The sequence below is a fragment of the Thamnophis sirtalis genome, unplaced genomic scaffold, assembly GCF_051295495.1.
Source record: "Thamnophis sirtalis isolate CommonGarterSnake01/CBP01778 unplaced genomic scaffold, rThaSir2_p1.2 scaffold_4, whole genome shotgun sequence".
NCBI classification, from domain to species: domain Eukaryota; kingdom Metazoa; phylum Chordata; class Lepidosauria; order Squamata; family Natricidae; genus Thamnophis; species Thamnophis sirtalis.
In genome coordinates, this window is record NW_028261384.1 from 2276856 (window position 1) to 2299809 (window position 22954).

Below are 22954 nucleotides of genomic sequence, written 5' to 3' on the forward strand. Positions count from 1 at the left end.
CACAGGCTCCAAAGTGATTATTGGGCTGTGTGTGTTGCTTGCAAATATTTTTTAAACATCCATTTTTCATTTTTAAGATATTTTAAAAATATCTATGGATATCTATTCTTAAATCATCCAGAAACTACTTCAGTTCTGGTTCTTCAGTGAGAACTGAAGGAAGCTCCTTGGATGAGAGGGGAAACATCTTCCGGGGGGGGGGGGGGGGGACAATTGATACTCCTTACAGACAGCTGGTCATTTGTATTTCTTTTAGAGAGAAGTTGAGGCCATTTGGAGGTGTGTTTTTTTCCCTGTGTCTTCACCAGAGTAGCCCGCAAGGGTGTGGAGCCTTCTTGGAACTAAGGAGCTGTGTTATAGCCTGGAAACTCAATATTTACATTCTGATCGTCGCCACCGACTGGAGCAGCAAATGGTGGTTGTGAAAACCCTGCACCACCGAGCTGAAGGCCTGCCTACCAGTTCCTCAGTCAATATGGCCAACTGTTGAGATGGCTGGGAGTTGAGGACCATCCATCCGTAGTGGGGTTTCCCTGGGTTTTATCTAGATGTGGTGGGATGTGGTCTGGATTCCCAAGAGGGAGGGGCCAATACGCATGGAGGTTTAATTGGGAAGAAGGAGGATCAAAGGGAGATCCTCCATTGAAGTCCTCAATCAGTTGTTGGAACAATGAATCAGTGGAAGGACTTGCCTCCAGAAGTTGTGGGTGCTCCATCACTGGAGGATTTCTAGAAGAGGTTGGACAACCATTGCCGGAACGGTAGAGGTTCTCCTGCTTGAGCAGGGCCTTGCGTTAGATTAGTGTTTCTCAACCTTGGCAACTTGAAGATGTCTGGACTTCAACTCCCAGAATTCCCCAGCCAGCGAATGCTGGCTGGGGAATTCTGGGAGTTGAAGTCCAGACATCTTCAAGTTGCCAAGGTTGAGAAACACTGCATTAGATGACCTCCAAGGTCCCTTCCAGCTCTATCCTGATTTACGGTTCTACGTTTTGGGCAGGTTTGCAAGAGGTGGGTCGGAGAGGCCATCTTTGTCAAAATCGAACAGTCCTGTCTCCTGGGGGGGGGGGGGTAGGAGATACCACAACATCTCTAACCTACAACACAACCCTTTCAGCAGTTCCAATAAAGCACCACACTTATTTGCGCTGTGGGACCCCCAAGGATACCCACAAGCCTCCAAGTGTCCTCAACATCTCTTTAAAAAGAATGTAAATGACCAGCTTGTCTGCAGGGAATATAAATCCTTTGATTTCCCCACCATTCAATCAAGTATTTGGGGTGTTTTTTTTCCTCGAAGAGGTTTTGCATCTCATCTGAGAAGCTTCTGACTGAAGAACTGAACTGTTAGAGAGAACAGAGGAAGCTTCTGGGATGAGAAGCAAAACCTCTTCAAGGGAAAAAAAGTCATGAAAGATCCGTTTCCTCTTGAAAAAGCAGCTTTCAGGACAACCACGAACTGCATGACTAAAAATCTTCATGGACCGTGATTAGAAGTAGTCCTCGACTTACAGCAGTTCATTTAGTGCGGCTTTTTCACGCTTCTGATGGGCCGCTCATGCTTGTAGCCGAATGAGAAGAAAAACACCGGACAAATCCTTCTTGTGATAAGCTTTTGGCCCCGAGCAATGCCCGGGAGGCTTTTTTATTAGTCCCAAACAAAGGAAAGGTGTATACAAAATTACATCAACAGGCACATGACTAAATAATCCAATAATAATAATGCTGCGTGGCAAAAAGCTTAGTCTCTGGGCAAAAGAGTGAGTGAAAAAGGGGGGCTGCTTCTTCCCTGGGCAGGAGAAGAGAGATAAGGAATAGGGAGGGGGGGAGTGGAGGAAAGCGAGCAGCTCGCATTCCTATCTTTGAAACGCTAACTGCTAGATAGAAGCTGGTACAGAAAGGCGCGCTAATTAATAGGAAGACTTACGTATTGCTAACAAGAATGTTTTTGTTAGCATCCATCTCTGGGCCTGTGTTTTCCAGACAGCCTTAGCCGTCCTATACACAGAAGTGGTAATGGATCTCAACCATTTAGTGACCGTTCAAAGTTACTAGGGCACTGAAAAACAGGAATTATGACCACTTTTCACACGACATCCCCATGGCCAACTGAAGAACTGAAATGGTTCACTGAACAGCAGCACAAAAAGTTGTAAAATGGAGCAGAGTTCCCTGACCAAATGTTGCAGTTAGCAACAAAGAACGTGGGCTCAATTGTCATGAGTCGAGCACTACCTGTATTTAGCAGCAACTGTCATAGTAATTTATTTACCAAACTTTCCCCAGCCTATGCTCTACCTCCCTCACAAAAGGGCTCCCTACAGCTAGTCTTCGACTTACAACAGTTCATTTAGTGACCAATCTCTGAACGCCACCAAAAGGAGGGACTTACAACCCTTTTTCACACTTACGACCATTGCAGTATCCCCAGGCTTACATGGTCCAAATTCAGACGCTTCCCAACTGTCTCATATTTATGACAGTCATGGGGTTATGTGATCCCCTTTGGCGAGAAGCCTGATTCCCTTAACAACCAGGAGACTAATTTCATCACTGTAGTGCTTAACGACGGTGACAAGGAAGGCAGTAAAATGTATGAAACTCCCCAAGTGTCTCGCATAGCGACAAGAAAGTTTGGGTTCAATTACGGTCACAAGTTGAGGACTACCTGTAATTTTAAAACCAGCCACATTAAAAAAAAGGGAAACCTCTCTCTGGCTACTTGATCAGGTTCCGAGGTTGTACACATCAAAGCAACACGCATGATACAAGTGTCAAGCCCTTTCACACGTGCAGAGAGGAACCACCAGTAGGCGCTGCGTGCCTTGCTAGGGTATCTGGATTACTGTATTACTCCCATGGGCCAGCCGATCATGGAAGTCCAGCCTGCGTCCTCCACGTGGCGCGACTGGGTCTGAGTGGGCGAGGCCAGACCCCTCGCCCCTCCCCGACCCTCTTTCGGGGGTCTCGGACGTCTCCATCTCTCCCCGGTTCACGCAGGCGCGGTCCACTCCCCTAAATCCGCGCTTGCGCAAAAGGTGTGTGGGGGAAAGGCCCTTGTCCATTCGGCCGGGCCGGTTGTCCATCCAAACGTGGGGGGAGGGGTGAAGAGGGGAAAGCGCGCGTGCGCACAACTCAACGGCGGCGAGTACGGCGCAGGCGCTTTCGCGGCTGGAGGGCGTGCCTTTAGGCAGTCGGCGCATGCGCTCCACCGATCCTCCCCCTCGGCCTGAGGCAACCCCGGCCGAGGAGCAGTCGCGAGCTCGGCGTTGAGGCGGCGCGTGCGCGGAAAGAGCGAGCGAGAGAGAGGGAGAGAAAGAGAGAGAGCGACGGCGAGCGAACAGCCTCAGTAGCCGCCGCGGCGCCTCCTCGGCCGCGCATGCGCGGAGCGAGGAAAGTGGGCGGCGCGGGGCCCCGGCGACGGCGGCGGCGACGGCGCGGTAGGCCCGGCAGGACAATGGCGGCGGCCTCGGCCTCGGTAACGGCGGCCTCGAGTCCCGTGTCGGGGCCTGGAACCGTCGTCGGAGGCAGCGGGCCCGGTTCGGCTTCTTCGTCCTCGTCGTCGTCGTCGTTTTCTTCCGCCGGCCCTTTGTCGCTTTCCCGCCGGAAAGACGGAGGCCCCGCCGGGAAATTCTGGGAAAGCGCCGACACGGCTTCGCAGTTGGAAGCCGCCCGGGTTTGGCTGGCTAAGCATTACAAGAAGGTGAGGCGGGGTTGGGGAGAAAAGGAGATGAAAGGGAGAAGAAAGAAAGAATAGGAAGGCCTCTCTCGTTCCTGAGGTAAAAAAAAGGAAGAGAAAAGAAGAGGAGGCCCCTCATTTCCCATGAGAAAAAGAAAGAAAATAGGAGGCCTATCATGTCTGAGGAAAAAATAGGAAGGAAAGGAAAAATAATAATGAGGCCTCTCATTCCTGAGGGGAAAAAACAAAGAATGGGAGGCCTCTGACCCTTGACCTCTGACCCCGCCTCCCCTCGACCCCCCTCCTTTATCCCCCCCCTCCCTCTTCCTCCTCACATATCCCTCCCCTCAGGGCTTCCCTGGGATTAGGTTAGGGCCTCTTTCATCAGAGCGGGTGGTCCCATCATCCACGGTGTGAGGAGGGCAGGGTGTTGTGGATGATGGGGCCAGCTGTGCCCGGGGACAGCCCCCTTTCCCTATTTTAGCCAGAGATAGGGTCATTCTCCCCCCCCCCCACACACACAAGTCATAATGTCTTTATCTTCCTGCCCTTTTGGGTCTGGGAGAGAGGGGAGGCTGTGGATTATGAGTCCAACTGGACCTGGAACAGGACCTCCCCCCATATTTAGCCTTAGATGGGGGTCATTCGGGATTCGGAGTCCTACATTGGGCGGCATATAAATGTTATTAAATTTGCAGACTCATTCTCCCCTCCCCCAAGTCATAATGTCTTTACCCCCCTGCCCTTTGGGGTTTGGGAGAGTGGGGTGGCTGTGGATTATGGGGCCAGCTGGACCCGGGGTCATTCCTCTTCCCCCCATATTTAATCCCAGATGAAGGGTCATCCTTCTCTCCCCATTCATAATGTCTTTACCTTCCTGCCCTGTGGGATTGTGTGGATTGCTGTGGATTATGGGTCTAGCTGGGCATGGGTCTCCCCCCATGTGTTTAAATCTAGAGAGGGTCATTATCGTTGTCCCACCAAAAGCAATAATGTCTTAAGGTCTTCTTAACCCTCCTGCCCTCTGGTCTGTGGGGGAGAGGGGTGGCTGTGGATTATGGGGCCAGTTGAACCTAGGGATGCACCACTTGGATTGGGGAAATGTCATTTATGCAACCAGTTGTGAGCTTTTCTGCACGGGGAGCTGTGTTACATTGTTACTTCCTGTCTCCTCCTAGCTACACTTGCTTTCTTTGGGGCCCTTGAAAACTGGATTTAATTCTCAATTCTTTAGGAACTTGAGATCTCCCCAACCCCCCTGAATACAATTAGTCCTTGACCTACGACCACAGTTGAGCCCCAAATTTCTGTTCCTAAGCGAGACTTGCTTGGGGAATTTTGCCCGATTTTACAACATATCTTGCCAGGATGCTAATCGAATCCCTGCAGTCTTGGGTGGTTAAGGAAGGGAATCTGGCTTCTCCATTGACTGCGGATTGTGAGGTCGCAAAAGGGATCACGTGACACTGCAACTGTCATAAATATGAACCAGTTGCCATACGTCTGAATTTTGATCGTGGGGACGCTGCAAAGTTTGTCACTGTGGAAAAAGGGTCATAAGTCACATTTTTCAATGCCGTCATAACTTTGAGCCGTTACTAAATGAAATGTTGGGGGGGTTGGTCTCTGTTTATATACAGTTGCTTGTCTTGGCAGTGCTAGAGGAAGCCTGGTTTTCTCCCTTGTGAGTTCCTTGATTGCTTTCTCCCTGATGGTTTGACTGGTGTAAATCCATGCTTATCTGGATTTCTCTTTCTTTGTCCTTGGTGCTCTCGGAGCTTGGTGGTTTGTTTGTAAACGTCTCATGATCCCACTAGGGAACATCATCAGTGCTGGAAGGATGGGGGTGGGGGTTTGGTCTCTGTATAATTGCTTGCCCTGCCATAGGTGGTGGTGGGAATGTGGGTTTTTTCCCTTGATAATTCCTTGATTGCAGTATTGTTCTCCACTTGATTGTTTCTCTGGGGTTAATCTCTGTTTATCTGAGTTTCTCTTTCTGTATGGTCATTGGGGTCTTCTGTAGGGTCAATGAGAAGGAAGGACTCCCTCGAGAAGAGCCTAAAAACATCATCAGGGTGGAATGCTGGACAGACTCAGCTTATTTTCAGGTGCTGCTTCATTTAATAATCAGGAAAGAAACCACTCAACTCCATTTGTTTGAAATTAAGTGTACTTTTACTAATTGCAAACTTATAGTAGCTAAGCTGAGTCTGGTTAATTGGGTGCGAAAGCAAAGAATATCATGTATAGTTCAGTCCCCTCCCTTTGGCACCCCAGTCCATAGCCCAATTATAATTCACCCATCTGTCAGGTGGGAGATATCTTCAAAAAACCTCATCAGGTTGGAATGCTGGACAGTTAACCTTGGCGGGGAAACTCCCTTCCTCCACATGCGCAATGAGATGGTCAGGACAGCTTCTAGAACATTCCTCCAGCACATCATGATTCCCCTCCCAAATACCATGCCCCCCCTCCCCGTTTTAATGGCAGCCGAAGCAGCAGCAAGGCAGAGGCTGATAGGTGGGAAAGATTGAGGGGGCAAAAGAAGAAGAAAGGGACGACAGAGAATGAGGTGGCTGGATGGAATCACCAAAGTGGTTGGCGTGAGCTTAAATGAACTCCAAAGGATGGTAGAGGACAGGAAGGCCTGGAGGAATGTTGTCCATGGGGTCGTGATGGGTCGGGCACAACTTCACAACTAACAACAAGGGTCATTGGTGTTCTTTTTAGCTGGGTGGTTTCTTGCAGACATTTTGTGACTCAACTAGGGAACAGCATTAGGGCTAGAAGGGGGTTGGGAGGAAGAGGAGAACTGTGGGTTCCTTGGTGCTCTCTGAACTGGGTGGTTTTTTTGCAGACGTCTTGTAACCCAACTAGGGAATGTCATTGGTACTAGAAGAGAGGGGGTTGGTTGGTTGTGGAGGTGGAGTCGAGGGGGGAGGGAGGGGATGGGGAGGAAGAAGAAAAGCTCTCTGAGTTTGGTGGTTTTCTTGCAGATGTTTCATGACCTAACTAGGAAACTTCATCAGTGCTTGAAGGGAGGAGGAGGAGGAGGAGGACTGAGAGGTCTTGATGCTCTCTGGCCTTGGTGTTTTTCTTGAAGAATTTCATTATCCACAGAAACATGAATGAACCCAATGTTAGAACTTTTTTTTTAAACTTTATTTAAATTTTTAAGTACAAATAATGCAAACATAGTGAATACAAAAAAAGAAAGAGAAAAGAAGAAGGCAAAAAAGCCCCAAATATTATAGTGCACCCCCACACCCCGGAGACCATTTTTTTCACCCTTATATTTTGTGAAGTTTCCGCTGTTCGCCCATGAAGCCAATGTTGAGAAAAGACAGGAGACAAATTTTCTCGGGATGGAGCGACCCAGATTGGGGGTCTGGTAGCCCCTTTTATTGAGACAGGACAAAGGCAGGAGGAGCAATAACATGTGATAGAAAACAGCCTGTAAAAGTACAATTTCTAATCTACTGCTTCAGGAAAGTTCTCTCTATATATGGTCAAATCCTGGGCGTCATTGGTAGGGCACATCTTAGGATGTTATGTTATGCATTATCAAGATGTTATGGCTTTCTCGGAGCCAGTTGTCTCCTGTGTGATTGAGCGTGGCTCTGCAGGCCTTAATATGAACTAGGCCATGGAGGACACACACCTACACAAGGAGCCATATTACAACAATATTTCTTCTTCTATAACAACTAAAAGATATACAATATATTCCAATTGTGCCTTTATCCCCTCCAAAACAACATATATTTCCCTTTGCCTTCTACCAACACCAATGTTAGCACTGATGACGTCACCTAGATACCTACTAACGAGATGTCTGCAAGGATACCACTAAGCTTGGAGAGTCTTCCTCCTCCTCTCCGCACCCCAATTCCCTTGTAGCACTGATTCTGTTCCTTAGTTGGGTCACAAAACGCCTGCAAGGAAGCCACCCAGCTCAGAGAGCACCAAGGGCCCCTGAATTTCAACTCCGAGCTTAAAAACTCTTCTATCCATGCCACGATTAGTTGGTTACCCTGATCGCTGCGACATAGCTAATAGTCTGTTCTAACCCCTTGTGGGGTAGCTGCATCACACCCAATGCCGCAAGCTTTTTGCAACTCCTCCTCCCCTGTGTTGAATTTTTCCCAGCTAGCTTTTCCCACGTGTAGTCATTAAGCTACGCGGCGACGCAGCCTCTCTACCTTTTTTTGAAACCCAGAATGTCAGGTGAGCCGCAGAGGTTGTAAGGCAGGTCAAACCTGTTGGTTTCTTCGGTGCATGAACAGGCATGAAGTTGTGCACCCACGATAAGAGTGTTTACATACGTGCGCAGCAGGGAACCGAGGCAGCTCTGGTCATCTCTTTGCAATCAGAATTCAAGTTTTCTCTTGACTTGCAACCTTTTGTTTAGCAAAGCTCCCCAAGTTACAACGGCACCAGAAATAAAAGGGACCTGTGACCAGTTTTCACACTTGCAGCCGTAATAGCATCCCCGTGTGACCTGATCAAAATTCAGATGCTTGGCAACCGACAGTCGCAGAGTCCTAGAGTCACACGATTCCCTTTTGGTGGCTTTCCGATGAGCAAAGTCACTGGGGAATCCAGGTTCACTTGACAACTTCACAACTGCAGCGATTCACCCAACAACCGTGGAAAGAAAAGTTCATGAAATGGGGCAAAACTCACTTAACCCCCCTTAACCGATGTCCTTGTCAGGGTCCCAAACCAATGCGAGTTAACAGTACTAACACTTCGCGTGATTTTGATTCTGTGCCTCTTGTTTTGACGAGCAAGGGTCGTTATTTAGCTTTTTCAGCTTTTGGCGCACGTGGCTGGCTCACGTTTAAAGCAGCCGCCCATTAGGACGCAAAGGCACCTCTTGCAGTTACCGTTTCTGAGCCGGCTTTCGCCCACTCTGTACTTGTGCCTTTAGCCTTGCTTTTCTCCATGTTGAATTCCATATTGTTGGATAGGGCCTAGGGTTCGAGTCTGTCCAGATCTTTTGGGTCCCAAGTTTGTCTTCTGGGATGTTGACTATTCCTGCCAGTAGTGTCGATTGTAAATTTTGATGAGTTCCCTTTCTATCTCCTCATCTAAGTCATTTATAAAGATGTTCAAGAGTCCTGGGCCTAAGACTTACCTTGTGGTACCCCACTGCTTCCTTCCCTCACTGAAGATGTAATATCCCTAAGGCAGTGTTTCTCAACCTTGTCAACTTGAAGATGTCTGGACTTCAACTCCCAGAATTCCCCAGCCAGCGAATGCTGGCTGGGGAATTCTGGGAGTTGAAGTCCAGACATCTTCAAGTTGACAAGGTTGAGAAACACTGCCCCTAAGGATTACTTGTTGAGTACAGTTTGTCAGCCAGTTACAACTCCCTCTGTGGTGATGCTGTCTATCTCACATTTCCCCAGTTTACCAAGAAGTACATTGTGGTCTACTCTTGTCGAATGCCTTACCGAAGTCTTTTTAAGTATTCCATGCCATCTGCAAATAGGATCAGTTCCCTCATCTTTTATAAAGCCTGTACTATCACAATCACTCCTTACTGACCTCATGGCAGTGGGCTGGCAGGTGTCGACGCTAAACGCAACAGCCCCATCAGAAGGTTTAGCAGGGAAGAGCAGCTGGAAGTGCAGCTGTCCCTCCCCCAGATCTGTGACTTGAAACCCTGACCGACCGTGCCCCCCCCGTGCCTGCCAGCCTGGTAATGTTTCATCTGTTGTTCATCTATTGTGCAGTGTGCTGTTGTGTACGAATGAACCTTGGCCGCACACAATGGCCTGCAGGGCTGGATTTGATCTCCCCCTTTTTTTTTAAAGAGGCTGCCAATTAGTTCAGTAGCCGCCAAGCAGATTACAACAATTAGAAAAGCCGATAAAATCTTAAAATTGTGAACCACAAACCTGCCCTAGGGTTGTACAGTTGTACAATCCAACTCTCTGCTAAGGCAGGAGACCTTTAGAGAAATACGGAGTTGGAGGGGGCCTTGGAGGTCATCTAGTCCAACCCCCAGCTCAAGCAGGAGACCCTTAGAGAAATACGGAGTTGGAAGGTTCCCTTGGAGGTCATCTAGTCCAACCCCCAGCTCAAGCAGGAGACCCTTAGAGAAATACGGAGTTGGAAGTAATCTTGGAGGTCTTTTGGTTCAAGCCTCTGCTCAAACACGAAACCCTAACAGAATCATAGAATGACAGAGTTGGAAGGGACTTTTGGAGGTCATCTAGTCCAGCCCCCTGCTCAAGCAACAGGCTCTTACAGAAATTGTCAGCTTCTGCTTTGCTATCGCTTCAGCTGCCATGAAACGGGGAGGGAGGGCATGGTATTTGGGAGGGGTTACTCATTGTGCTGGAGGAAGGTACTGGAGTTCACCGACTGATTGGGACTATGCATGCGTGGGTGTTTCCCGCCAGGACTAACGGCACCGACATTCCATCTTTGTGATGCCTTTTGAAGTTATCTCACACCTGACACTTGGAAGACTTATGATGGGACTGAGACTATGATGCCAAGGGGTGGGGAATGGGCTATTCTATATATCAATTGCTTTCACGCCTAATTAATCAGATTTCGCTACCCTTCGCCTTTAATCATTATTAATTAGTAGAAGTACACTTGATTTCCACACATGGAGTCTCGTGGTCTTTCTTTCCTAATTAATTAATGAAGAGGATCTGACAGAAATGCAGAATTGAAAAGGACCTTGTTGGTCATCTAGTCCAACTCCTTGCTCAAGTAGGAGGTCATATACTATTCTGGATATAATTGTCAATGCTCCATCACTGGAGGCTTTAAAAAAAAAAAGACAGGGCAGCCATTTATCAGAAATGATCGTGGTTCTCCTGCTTGAGCAAGGCTAGATGACCTCCAGGGTCCCTTCCAACCGCCTTGTTCTGTTCTGAAAAATAGGAGATTCCTCTTTCTTTGGGTGAGAGAGTTTGGCAGGTAAAAAAAAACCTGGAAAAAAAAACCAGAAATGAAGATGCAGCCGTAGATCATTTATTCATTATTCACCCAGTATTAAACAGCTAAGAGGGGCTGGGGTGGGAGGGGGGAGTTACTTTGTGGGTCTACATAACAGAGCTGCAGGGGATCTTGGAGGTCTTCTAGTCCAAGCCCCTACTTGAGCAGGAGACCCTATAGAATTCCTGACAATCTTACATTAAAGTTGCTGATTGGGTCCCCTGGTGGAGCTTAAGAAGGTAGCCCTTGACTTACAACAGTTTGTTTAGTGACCGTTCAAACTTATAACAGCACTGAAAAAAGTCTCTTACGACCGTTTTTTTCACACTTAACCCTTGCAGCGTCCCCCATACGGTCATGTGATCAAAATTGGGGTGCTTGGCAACCGACTGGTATTTACAACGGTTTCAGTACCCCGGGATCAAGTGATCTCCCTTTTGCGACCGCCTGATGAGCAAAGCCCATGGGAACACCGGATTCATTTAACAACAATGTGACTAGCTTGACGCCTGGGGCGATACACTTGACAACTGCAGGAAGGGGGGGGTCGTAAAACGGGACAACCCTCCCTTAACTGTCTGGCTTAGCCACAGAAATTTTCTTCACTCTTAAGAAACCTTTGGCTGCTTTTTGTAGGAAACCTTTTGCTCTACACGAGTGGTTGTAATTCGGGGGACAGCCTGTATCTCTCTTGCTACCTGATTTCCACCTGCAACGGCTCCTCCTCACCGGCAGAACCAGGATTGAAACAAAGAGAGACCTATTGTGCTCTCGTGTTGCAGCCGATGCGGTTATAGACAGAAAATTAACAACCACAAGTGTGTGTGTGTGTCTCTTTGTTCCACAGTATGTCCAGGCCGATGCACCGACCAATAAAACCCTGGCTGGGCTGGTTTCCCAATTGCTGCAGTTCCAGGAAGATGCCTTCGGAAAACACGTGGCCAATCCTGCCTTTACCAAGTTTCCGGTCAGTATTGAGGATTTCCCCAGTGTGGGTCTCCAGTGATACTCTTTGTGGGCAGAACAGGAGATGCCAAAGGTTTGCCATTGTGTTCATGCCTAAGGTGGGGACTAGAACTCACTGTCTCCTGGTGATTGGCCCAAAGTCACCCGCTGGTTTTTATGCTAAAAAGAGAACTAGAACTCACTGGCTCCTGGTGATTGGCCCAAAGTCACCTGCGGCGTTGTTGCCACACTGGAGGGCCCGCTCATGTGTCCTTGGCCGAATTGAAAGGAAAACACCAGGCAGAAATCCTTGGGATGAGCGAGCTTCGAATGATCATCGAAGGTCTCTTTTATTAGAAAAGTTAGTTACAGGGTCATCAAAAGAAGCATATCAGAAGGCATATATAATCACCACATGATACAAGTAAACTAATGAAAAGTTCACAGCATTCTACAAATAAACCAATAGAAAATCACATCATGGCAAGGGGGGGGGCAAAGGGGGAATAGAAAGTTACAACCTAGCAGAGGGAGGGGAGACGGGGAATCGAAAGTTACAAGCTGCATGGCGTAGGGGGGGAGAAGGGGCAGGTGTGGGAGTAGCTGGCTCACATAGTTCATGAGGCTGCATAATGAGTCCTGGCCGTTAGGCTGGAAAGATGTTCCTGGTACGATGTTTCTCCATCCCTCTGTGTGTGTGTGTGTGTGTGTGTGTGTGTGTGTTTCAGGCAGGCAAAACCCGCCCTGCACACACACATACACACACACGGATGGATACCAACAGTCACCCATACGATATGCCTAAGGCAGGTCTAGAACTCACTGTCTCCTAGTTTCTAAGCCAGCACCTTTGCCACTTGTCCTATCTGACTCTCAATTGCCGTTCAGTGTGGCGAACTTGCTTGGAATTCTGGGAGTTGGGTTCTGATGCATCTGGGTGTCAGGTTGGGAAATGTGCTGGGAGCGAAGGATGCTTTTCTGGTGTTAAATCTGCTTTCATAAGTCCTTATGAAACTTTCTGTGCAAATGTCTTTGTCAAGTGGGACTCAAGCCGTTCTTTGTGCAACTTCAGATAGAGTTTCGTTTGAAAAATTTCCCTTTCAGGCTGTTCTAGAATTGCAGAACTGCAAATCAGATTGAAGAAAGGAGAAAAAGAAAGGGATGGGCGATGGGCGATGGGGAGAAAGAGAGAGGGAGGGGGGGAGGAAAGGAAATGGAAGAAGAATGGAAGGGAAGGAAAAGATAGGAAAGGACAAAACAAGGGAAAAAAGGAAAGGACAGAAAAGGAAAGGGGGGAAAAGGAAGGTTAGGGAAGGACAAAATAAAGAAAGGAAAATTGGGAAGGGAAGGAAACAAATAAAAGGAAGGAAAGAAAGGAAAGGAGAAAAGGAAAGGGGAAGTTAAAAACAAGGAAAGGGAAGATAAAAACAAGCAAAATGATAGAAGAAGGGAAAAAAAGAAAGAAAGAAAGAGCAAAGGGAGAATGAGGAAGGAGAGAGAGTAAAGAAAGAAACCAAACAAGAAAGGAAAAGAAGAAAAAGGACATGTTTGATTTAAGGACTTGGATCTGCCTGCCGTCCAGGCTCTTCCCCCTGAGTCAAACTGCCTCGCCTCTGGAATCCTGGCCAGTCCTTAAAACAGGACTTTGGTTTGTTGTGCCTTTGTGCTTAACACAACTAAGTTGCGGTGGGGGAAGGCGTCTCCAGTGCCCCGTAAGCTGCAAGGATTCTTTTAACCCAGCGGCTTCTGAAATTTGCTTGCAAAATCTGCAAGCGGTTGGCCGATCGTTTCTCCTCCTGCGGTGTGAGATTTGTGCGACTGGTTGCGTGTTTCAGATTTGTCCAGAGGGGGGGAACCCGCAACTCTTCCCTTGTTGCGGTTTTGTCTTTCAGGCCAAGTGCTTCCTGGATTTCAAAGCTGGAGGGACGTTGTGTTACATCCTCGGTGCCGCTTACAAGTACAAGAACGAGCAAGGATGGTGAGTTTGCTATCCCCGCAACTAGTTCTCGACTTAACGACCATTCCTTTAGTGACCGAACCTCCCAACGGTGCTGGAAAAAAAAGAGCTGGTCCTCAGACTTACAACCGTGCACGCGTGATCAATTGGGAATTCACTTGTATTTACGAATGTTTCGCTTTCCCGGGGTCTCTTGATTGTGACCTCCCGACGAGCAATGTCCACGGGGAAGCCCAATTCGCTTAACAACCTCATGATTCACTTAATGACTGCCGTGATTGCTTAACAGCTGGAGCAAAAATAAGGGTTATCAAATTGATCGAGGCTCACTGAGCCCACTGCCTTGCTTAGCGATGGAAATTCTGCTCCCAGTGTTGGCCGTAAGTTAAAAACTACCTACAGGGGTGAAAAGAATTGCATTTATTGCCATCCTGACTGATAACACACGTAGTGCTCAACTTACAGCAGTTCATTTAATGACTGTTTGGAGTTACAGCGACATCAAAAGATGTGATTTATGACTGTTTTCAGAATGCGACTTATGACCGATATTCACACTTATGGCTGTTGTAGCATCCCCATGATCACGGGATCCAAATTCAACCATTTGGCAACTGACTCATGTTTATGACGGTTGCCATGTCCCGGGGGGGGGGGAGTGGCGAAGGTGCTGGCTTACACGACCCCCTTTGGCGATCTTTTGACAAGTAAATTCATGGGGAAAGCCAGACTCACTTAATAACTGGCTTCTTAATGTAATGACTGCAGCCATTTATCCTTTGATAAATATGGCCAGAAAAGTCATAAAAATGGGGCGGAGCTCACTTCATTGGGTCTCGTTTAGCAATGGGGTGGTCCGTTGGTGGTCGTAAGTCAAGATCAACCTGAAAATTGTGTTTCTACTTGTCCGGAATGGGGATAAATAGCCCCCAAATCTTTATTCTTCTGTGCAGGAGGAGATTCGACTTGCAAAACCCTTCACGGATGGACCGAAACGTGGAAATGTTTATGAACATCGAAAAAACATTAGTGCAGGCAAGGCTAATAATGTTATGTTGTATTGTGGAAATGGCTTTCGAAGTGCTTCTGAAGGATCCGAAGAGGGATTTGAGCCTCTCTCAATAAATATAATAAACATATTTATTATACTTATTTATTATACAAGGCTGGATAAAATGTAAATGAACCAACCATCTGTGAAGTACTCTAAGAAAGAAAGAAAAAACCTCTTCCTAGATTTTCCCCTAAAGGTTGATGCTTTGTCAATCTTGTATGTATGTATATATGTATGTATGCATGTATGCATGTATGTATGTATTTAGTGTCACAACCCCTGGTATGCCCAAATATGGGAGGAAGTTCACTGCTTCCATTCTCTGTCCATCGGCTCATCACAAAAGACCATCCAGACAGAAACCCAATATTTTTACTGTTGCCTTTTTGTTACATTTGTGTTGTATTTGTGCTGATAAATAAATAAAGGGAGACTAGTATAGATCTATTTCAAGCTATTTAGCTCTCATCAGCTAGCCAGTTTGAATCCCAGTAAGGGTATGGCTAGCTGATGAGAGCTAAATAGCTTGAAATAGATCTATACTAGTCTCCCTTTATTTATTTATCAGCTCAAATACAACACACTATATATATCTATATCTATATCTATATCTATATCTATATATCTATATCTATCTATCTATCTATCTATCTATCTATCTATCTATCTATATCTATATCTATATCTATATATATATATATATATATATATATATATATATATATATATACACACACACACACACACATATACATATATGTGTGTGTGTGTATGTATCTATATATATATGTATGTATGTATGTATGTATGTATGTATGTATGTATATACATATACATACACACACACACATCTTGATTAAGTAGCAAGCATCCTGGTCAGTTAGAAACATGCTGAAAGGCATGCAGTTTACCTAGAGTGTCTTGTTGAATTATTGAATCTGTATTCTTGATGATAGGAATAATGGGTTATTATTTGAATGCAGTATTTATTTTTTTATCCTGTTAATTTGTTTTTCTCTGGGATCAAAAAAATATCCTTTAATTCCTCCATTATTCTTTTTCTTTTCTTTTCTTCAGAATAACTGTCTAAGCAGACCAAGCATCTACCTCATTCCGGACATCGAGCTGAAAGTGGCTAACAAGCTCAAAGACATTGTCAAGCGCCATCAGGTAATGGGTTTGGAAAACACTGGCTCCGCACAAGCGTTGTCTCTTGGAGTAGTGAACAAATTCAGAAAACAAAATAATGAGGTCTTAAAATTGCCCCTCGGTTGCTCAAAACGGCAGTCCGGGAGTTAGGTCCTCGGTTGGAGACGTTTCATGACTCAACTAGGTAACGTCTTCAGTGTTAGAAGGGACGGCGTAGAAAGAGACAGCAACTTCCTCCCCCCCTTCTAGCACTGATGTTGGGTAATGAAACACCTGTGCAGAAGCCACCAAGCTCAGAGCACCAAGAATTCCATAATCCTCCTCCTCCTCCCCCTCCCCACAAATCCCCCTCCCTTCTAGCACTGATGACGTTCCCTAGTTTGGGTCATGAAACGTCTGAAAGAAAGCCACCAAACTCAGCACCAAGGACGACCTTGTCTTTTTCCTCCTCCTCCTCCTCCCTGCAAATGCCCCTCCCTCCTAGCACTGATGGTACTACCTTCTTGGCTCACAAAATGTCTGCAAGAAAACCACCAAGCTCATAAGACCACCGAGGACCCCACGGTCTTTTTTCCTCCTCCTCCTCTCAACAAATCCCCCTCCCTTCTAGCATTGATGGTGTTATCTAGTTATCTAGATAAACCACCCTGATCAGAGAGCACCTTTCTTCTCTCCTCCCTCCTCTCCATACACCCTCCTCCCTTCTGGCAATGATGATGTTCTCTAGTTGGTTTGTGAAACGTTTGCAAGAAAACCCAGGAAGCTTAGATGCTACTCCCCTCTCTGCTTTTTTTTTTCCCCTTAGGGGACCATCACAGACGACAAGTCGAAAGCCACACATCATATATACCCTGTTCCTACCTCACTGGATGAAGGTTCGACGCAGCTTTATGATATTCGATTAAACTAGCATTTAAAATATAAGTGGTGTTTGCCTCCAGGGTCTTTAAAAAAATGGCATGTTTTATTGTTGTGACGAGTGCAAAGGCCGCAGAGATGACGTTCTTGGCAGATCCTGCAAATCGATTTAATCAATTTAATAAATAAATGTTCTCCAGAGTTTTTACAGCTGGCCTCCACTGGAGGGCAGCATTTCCCCAGACACTCTGGAAAATTTCTCCTTCTTTCCCCGTCTTCCGAATCCTTTCATATCTGGTTTCTCATCTGGAGGGCAGAATCACAGAACTGGAAGGGACCTCGGAGGTCTTCTAGTCCATCCCCCTGCTCGAGCAGGAAACCCTATGCCATTTCAGACAAAATGGTTGTCCACTTTCTTAAAATCCTCCAGTGATGGAACACCCACAACGTTTGAAGGCAGGGTTAGCTGTTCCACTGGTTAGTTGTCCTCACTTGTCAGGAAGTCCCCCAGGTGCTTTTTTCAAGAGGCAACTGGGCTTTCTCCCGTTCCTTTGAAGACGTTTCGCTTCTCCTCCGAGAGGCTTCTTCAGCTGTGACTGGATGGTGGGGAACGGGGGGGATATAAATCCTTGCATTCTTTCAAAGCACCATGGAGACCACTTGCAAATTTACTTGTGTCCTAGCGCAAGTGGGGGTGGGGCCTGTACGTGGACACAGAGCAGAAAACGTCCTGCAGCTAAGAAGGCTCCACCTCCATTTGCACTTCCCAGGAGACCACGAGGACATTCACTATAACAGCCAAACTTTTTTGTCCTCATGTGCCAAAAGCAATAGCAGTTAGACTTATATACCGCTTCATAGGCCTTTCAGCCCTCTCTAAGCGGTTTACAGAGTCCGCATATTTTCCCCAACAATCCGGGTCCTCATTTTACCCACCTCGGAAGGATGGAAGGCTGAGTCAACCCTGAGCCGGTGAGATTTGAACAGCCGAACTGCAGTCAGCAGAAGTAGCCTGCAGTGCTGCATTTAACCACTGCGCCACCTCGGCTCCTTGCAATGTGTGCATGACCCGTCCCCTTGTGCAGGCACACACAACTCTATGAGCCCCTCTGTGCATACGTGCGACCACCACCACCACCCTGCACCTCATTTTGGGCCTAGTAGGCCTCCCTGCAACCGCCTAGGAGCAAAAACAGGTAGCGGGGAGTGCCCCTCCGCAATCCCCACCATCTCTCATGTGTGGGACCCTTGCACATGCATGCAAAACCACCACCCCTTCCGCACATGTGTATGCCTCTCACATGTGCCCTGCCCTCTGCACATATGTGGTGGAGACCCAAAAATCAGCTGGCCAGTGGGAGGCAGGTGCAGTGCAGCTGAGCTGGGGTGACGGCTCTTGTACCCACAGAGAGGGCTCTGCATGCCACAGGGTTTGCCATCATGGCACTACAGGTCTTTGGAGATTCTCACTCATCCAGGTTTTCGGGTGTCCCAAAGGTGCTTTCTTTCCAAAGGCAACTGGACTTCCTTGGTTTTTATCCTTGAAAAGTTTCCGCTTCTCATCCGTAAAGGTTTCCTCCCTTCTGAGTAACATTTCATTTCATGATTCCGAACTGAAGAAGCTTCCAGGATGAGAAGCGAAACCTCTTCATTAAAAAAAAAAAACCCGTAAGAAAGTCCAGTTGCCTCTTGAAAATGGTGTCTTATATTTTGATATACATATCTCTGCTGGTTTTGTGAATTTATGCAGGAATGCCAGACTCTGTCACGCTGCACGGAATGAATGAATGAATGAATGAATAAATAAATAAATAGACTGATGTCATTTTATTTCTCTTCCTGGCAGATGACTGGCTGAGACCCGTGATGAGAAAAGACAAGCAAGTTCTGGTGCATTGGGGTTATTACCCAGACAGGTAATCCACATGGCCTTGGCAATCCAGCATTATAATAAAGGTGGTTCTCGATTTATGACATTTCATTTAGTGACCGTTGAAAGTTGTAATGACACTGAAAACAGTGACTTACGACCCTTCTTGACACCCAGCGACTGTTGCTGTGTCCCTGCGATCAAAATTCAGGACCTTGGCCACTGACTCGTGTTTATGACGGTTGCAGTGTCCCCGGGGGTCATGTGGTTCCCCTTTTGCAGAGAGATTTGCTGAATAGTCATGTAACTTAACAGTCACAGTGATTCACTTAACATCCATGACAAGAAACGTAAAAAATGGGGCAAACCTCACTTAGCAATGGAAATGTTGGAGTCAGTGATGGTTGTAAGTTGAGGATTACCAGGAATTAGAAAAATAAGAATTAAATGAAAAAGACAACAAAACCAAATTCAAAGAGCAGAAAGTCCTCTAGTTCTCTTTTGGCCATTTAGTTGCAAATAAATTGGATGGATAGATGGAAGGAAACTGGATAGATGCATAGATACTGGATGGATGGATGGATGGATGGATGGATGGATGGATGGATGGATGGATGGATGGATGGATGGATAGATAGATAGATAGATAGATAGATAGATAGATAGATAGATAGATAGATAGATAGATAGATAGATAGATAGGTTGATTCAGCCTTCCATCCTTCCGAGGTGGGTAAAATGAGGACCCGGATTGTTGTTGGGGGCAATATGCTGACTGTAAACCGCTTAGAGAGGGCTGAAAGCCCTATGAAGCGGTATATAAGTCTAACTGCTATAACTGCTATAGATAGATAGATGATAGATAGATAGATAGATAGATAGATAGATAGATAGATAGATAGATAGATAGATAGATAGATAACAATAAAATACAATAGCAGAGTTGAAAGGGACCTTGGAGGTCTTCTAGTCCAACCTCCTGCCTAGGCAGGAAACCCTATACCATTTTAGACAAATGGCTATCCAACATATCTTAAAGACTTCCAGCGTTGGGGATATTCGCAATTTCTGGAGGCAACTTCTGTTCCAGTGATCAATTGTTCTGTCAGGAAATTTCTCCTCAGTTCTAAGTTGCTTCTCTCCTTGATTAGTTTCCACCCATTGCTTCTTGTTCTGCCCTCAGGGGCCTTGGAGAATAGTTTGACTCTCCTTTGGGGCAGCCCCTCAAATATTGGAAGACTGCTATCATGTCTCCCCTAGTCCTTCTTTCTATTAAACTAGACATACCCAGTTCCTGCAACCGTTCTTCATATGTTTCAGCCTCCAGTCCCCTCATCATCTTTCTTGCTCTTCTCTGCACTCTTTCTAGAGTCTCCACATCTTTTCTACATTGTGGAGACCAAAACTGACTAGATAGATAGGTAGGTACGTACGTACGTACGTACATACTTACATAGTGGGTGGGTGGGTGAGAGATAGATATTAGATATATACTGGATGGATAGGTAGACATGGAGACAGATAAATACATAGGTAGATACAGGATGGATGAATAAGACGATGGGTGGAGATACATCTATAGATAGTAGATGGAATATACATAGATACTAGAAGAATGGATGGGTAGGTAGATAGTAGATAGATGTGGTTTCACATGGTCTCTTGCACTCCATCCTGCCTGACCAGCCTATCCAATCCACCCACCTCTTTCCTATTTATTTTTTAACCTTTCAGCTACGACACCTGGGTCCATGCGAGCGAAGTCGAAGCGGAGATCGAAGAGCCTCCCATTCCTGAAAAGCCCTGGAAGGTGCGTCTCTCTTCTCGGTGGGCGTTGGCTGTGAAATCTGCAGTTTTTAAGCGACTGAGGTGTTAAGAATTCTCGGGGAAGAGAAATTTGGCGTAGGTTTTTACACACACAAAATGAGAAAAAAGTTGTCAAGCATGATGAGGGGGCTGGAAGCTATGGCCATTTACGACGGTTGCAGCATCCCGGGGTCACGTGATCCCTTTTTGCAACCTCCTGACCAGCCAAGTCAATTGGGAAAGCTAGATTCACTTAACAACCGTGTTCCCCACTTAACAACTGAAGCATTTCACTTGGCAGGAAAAATCCTAAAATCGGGTAAAAATCCCTTCGCGAATTTCTCACGTAGCCGCAACAATTTTGGGCTTGATGGCAGTCATGTCAAGAACTGCTTGTCCTTAAAGATGTTTCTGACAATTTTGATTATTTGGCTAGGTCTACGCCCGATGGATCCTGGACATGGACGTTTTCAACGAATGGATGAACGAAGAAGACTACGAGGTGGATGAGAACAAGAAGCCAGTCAGCTTTCGACAACGGATTTACCTGAGAAATGAAGAGGTGACGCTTTTGGTCTCTTGGGATAGAGGTGACACTTGGTGGGATGGAAGGAAGAGGAGAGACGTTAAACAGGGGGAAGGGAAGAGACAAAGAAGGGAAGAGAGAGAAGACGGGAGGAGAAGGGAAGAGGAGAAGGGGGGAGGGAGGAAGAGGTTAAAAAGGAAGAGAAGAAGAAGGGAGGAGAATGTGGAGGGGAGAGGAGAGAAGAAAGGAAAAAAGGGAAGAGAAAGAGAGAAGAGAGGAAGGAAGGAGAGGAAACGGAAAGGAAGGAAGGAGATAATGAAGGGAAGAATAGGAAGGAAAGAGGTAGGAAAGAAAAGGGAAGGGGGAAAAGGGAAGAGAGAAAAGACGATTGGGAGTGGGACAGGGGAAGCAAAGAAAAAAAGAGGAGGAAAGAAGGGAAGAGAAGAGAAACTGGAAGGTACCTTGGAGGTCTTCTGGTCTACCCCTCTACTCAAGCAGGACCATCTTAGACAAACGGCTGGACCGTAACCCTTTCTTAGTTCCCCTTGTTGGATCATCTCTCTCTTCTTTCAACAGCCGGTCCGTAGCCCCGAACGACGAGATAGAAAGGCAGCTACCGGGACCCGGAAGAGGAAGGCCTCTCCTTCGCCCCCACCACCTCCCACCCCAGTGGAATCCAGGAAGAAAGTTGGCAAGAAGGGGTAGGGTCCTTGGATGGATGGATGGATGGATGGATGTGGATGTGGATAGGTAGATAGGTAGATGGATGGATGGATGGATATGGATGTGGATAGGTAGATAGGTGGATGGATGGATGGATGGATGGGCAGATAGATGGATGGATGGATGGATATGGATGGATATGGATGTGGATAGGTAGATAGGTGGATGGATGGATGGATATGGATGGATATGGATGGATATGGATGTGGATAGGTAGATAGGTGGATGGATGGATGGATGGATGGATGGATGGATGGATGGATGGATGGATGGATGGATGGATATGGATGGATATGGATGGATATGGATGTGGATAGGTAGATAGGTGGATGGATGGATGGATGGATGGATGGATATGGATGGATATGGATGGATATGGATGTGGATAGGTAGATAGGTGGATGGATGGATGGATGGGCAGATAGATGGATGGATATCGATGGATATGGATGGATATGGATGTGGATAGGTAGATGGATGGATATGGATGTGGATAGGTAGATAGGTGGATGGATGGATGGATGGATGGATATGGATGGATATGGATGGATATGGATGTGGATAGGTAGATAGGTGGATGGATGGATGGGCAGATAGATGGATGGATGGATGGATATGGATGGATATGGATGTGGATAGGTAGATGGATGGATGGATATGGATGTGGATAGGTAGATAGGTGGAAGGATGGATGGGCAGATGGATGGATGGATGGAAGGAAGGAAGGAAGGAATTACTGATCAAGTAGCAGTGAGTTTGTGATTAACATGACCGAGAGGAGGAAGGAGAGGACCCGCCACCTCACAAGGTGGATCCATTGCCAATCACACAGAGAACGGTGCTCTCGTTCCCTCCAGTCTCGGTTGGTCAGTCAGAAAGAGACCATTCATCAAGACATCTGTCTGTCATCTGTCAATCTGATGAGCTATCTTACCTGGAGCTGTCTGTGACTCGTTATCCATTGCTCATTTATCATCTTTCTATCTTATGTTGAAGTCCAGCCATCTTCCAGGTGGCCGTGGTTGAGAAACACCTGGGTGAATGGGTGGGTGGATGGGTGGATGGAGAGATGAAGAGATGGGTGGATGGATGGAGAAATGGAGAGAGATATACTATTTTTCAACATGCTGGCTGAGGAACTGAAGTCTGTCTTCCAGTTGGCTGAAATGGATGGATGGATGGATGGATGGATGGAGAAATGGAGAGAGATATACTATTTTTCAACATGCTGGCTGAGGAACTGAAGTCTGTGTTCCAGTTGGCTGAAAAGGTGGATGGATGGATGGATGGATGGAGAAATGGAGAGAGATATACTACTTTTCAACATACTGGCTGAGGAACTCTGGAAATGGAAGTCTATCCATGTTCCAGTTGGCTAGGCTGCAGAGGATGGATGGATGGGAGGGTGGATAGAGGGAGGCATA

The 22954-nt window shown here is 46.6% G+C and overlaps 1 protein-coding gene across 1 annotated transcript in view; it reads left to right on the forward strand.

Moving 5' to 3' along the window:
- Positions 1 to 3269: 3269 nt before the first annotated feature.
- Positions 3270 to 22954, forward strand: part of SMARCC1 (SWI/SNF related BAF chromatin remodeling complex subunit C1) — a 71385-nt gene continuing 51700 nt past the window's right edge. The window contains 10 exon segments of the mRNA XM_087712359.1: positions 3270 to 3703; positions 11490 to 11609; positions 13480 to 13565; positions 14498 to 14579; positions 15676 to 15768; positions 16553 to 16622; positions 18452 to 18521; positions 20210 to 20285; positions 20718 to 20843; positions 21384 to 21508. Of these exon segments, the coding sequence (XP_087568485.1) occupies positions 3380 to 3703; positions 11490 to 11609; positions 13480 to 13565; positions 14498 to 14579; positions 15676 to 15768; positions 16553 to 16622; positions 18452 to 18521; positions 20210 to 20285; positions 20718 to 20843; positions 21384 to 21508 (1172 nt within the window). The 5' untranslated portion in view covers positions 3270 to 3379.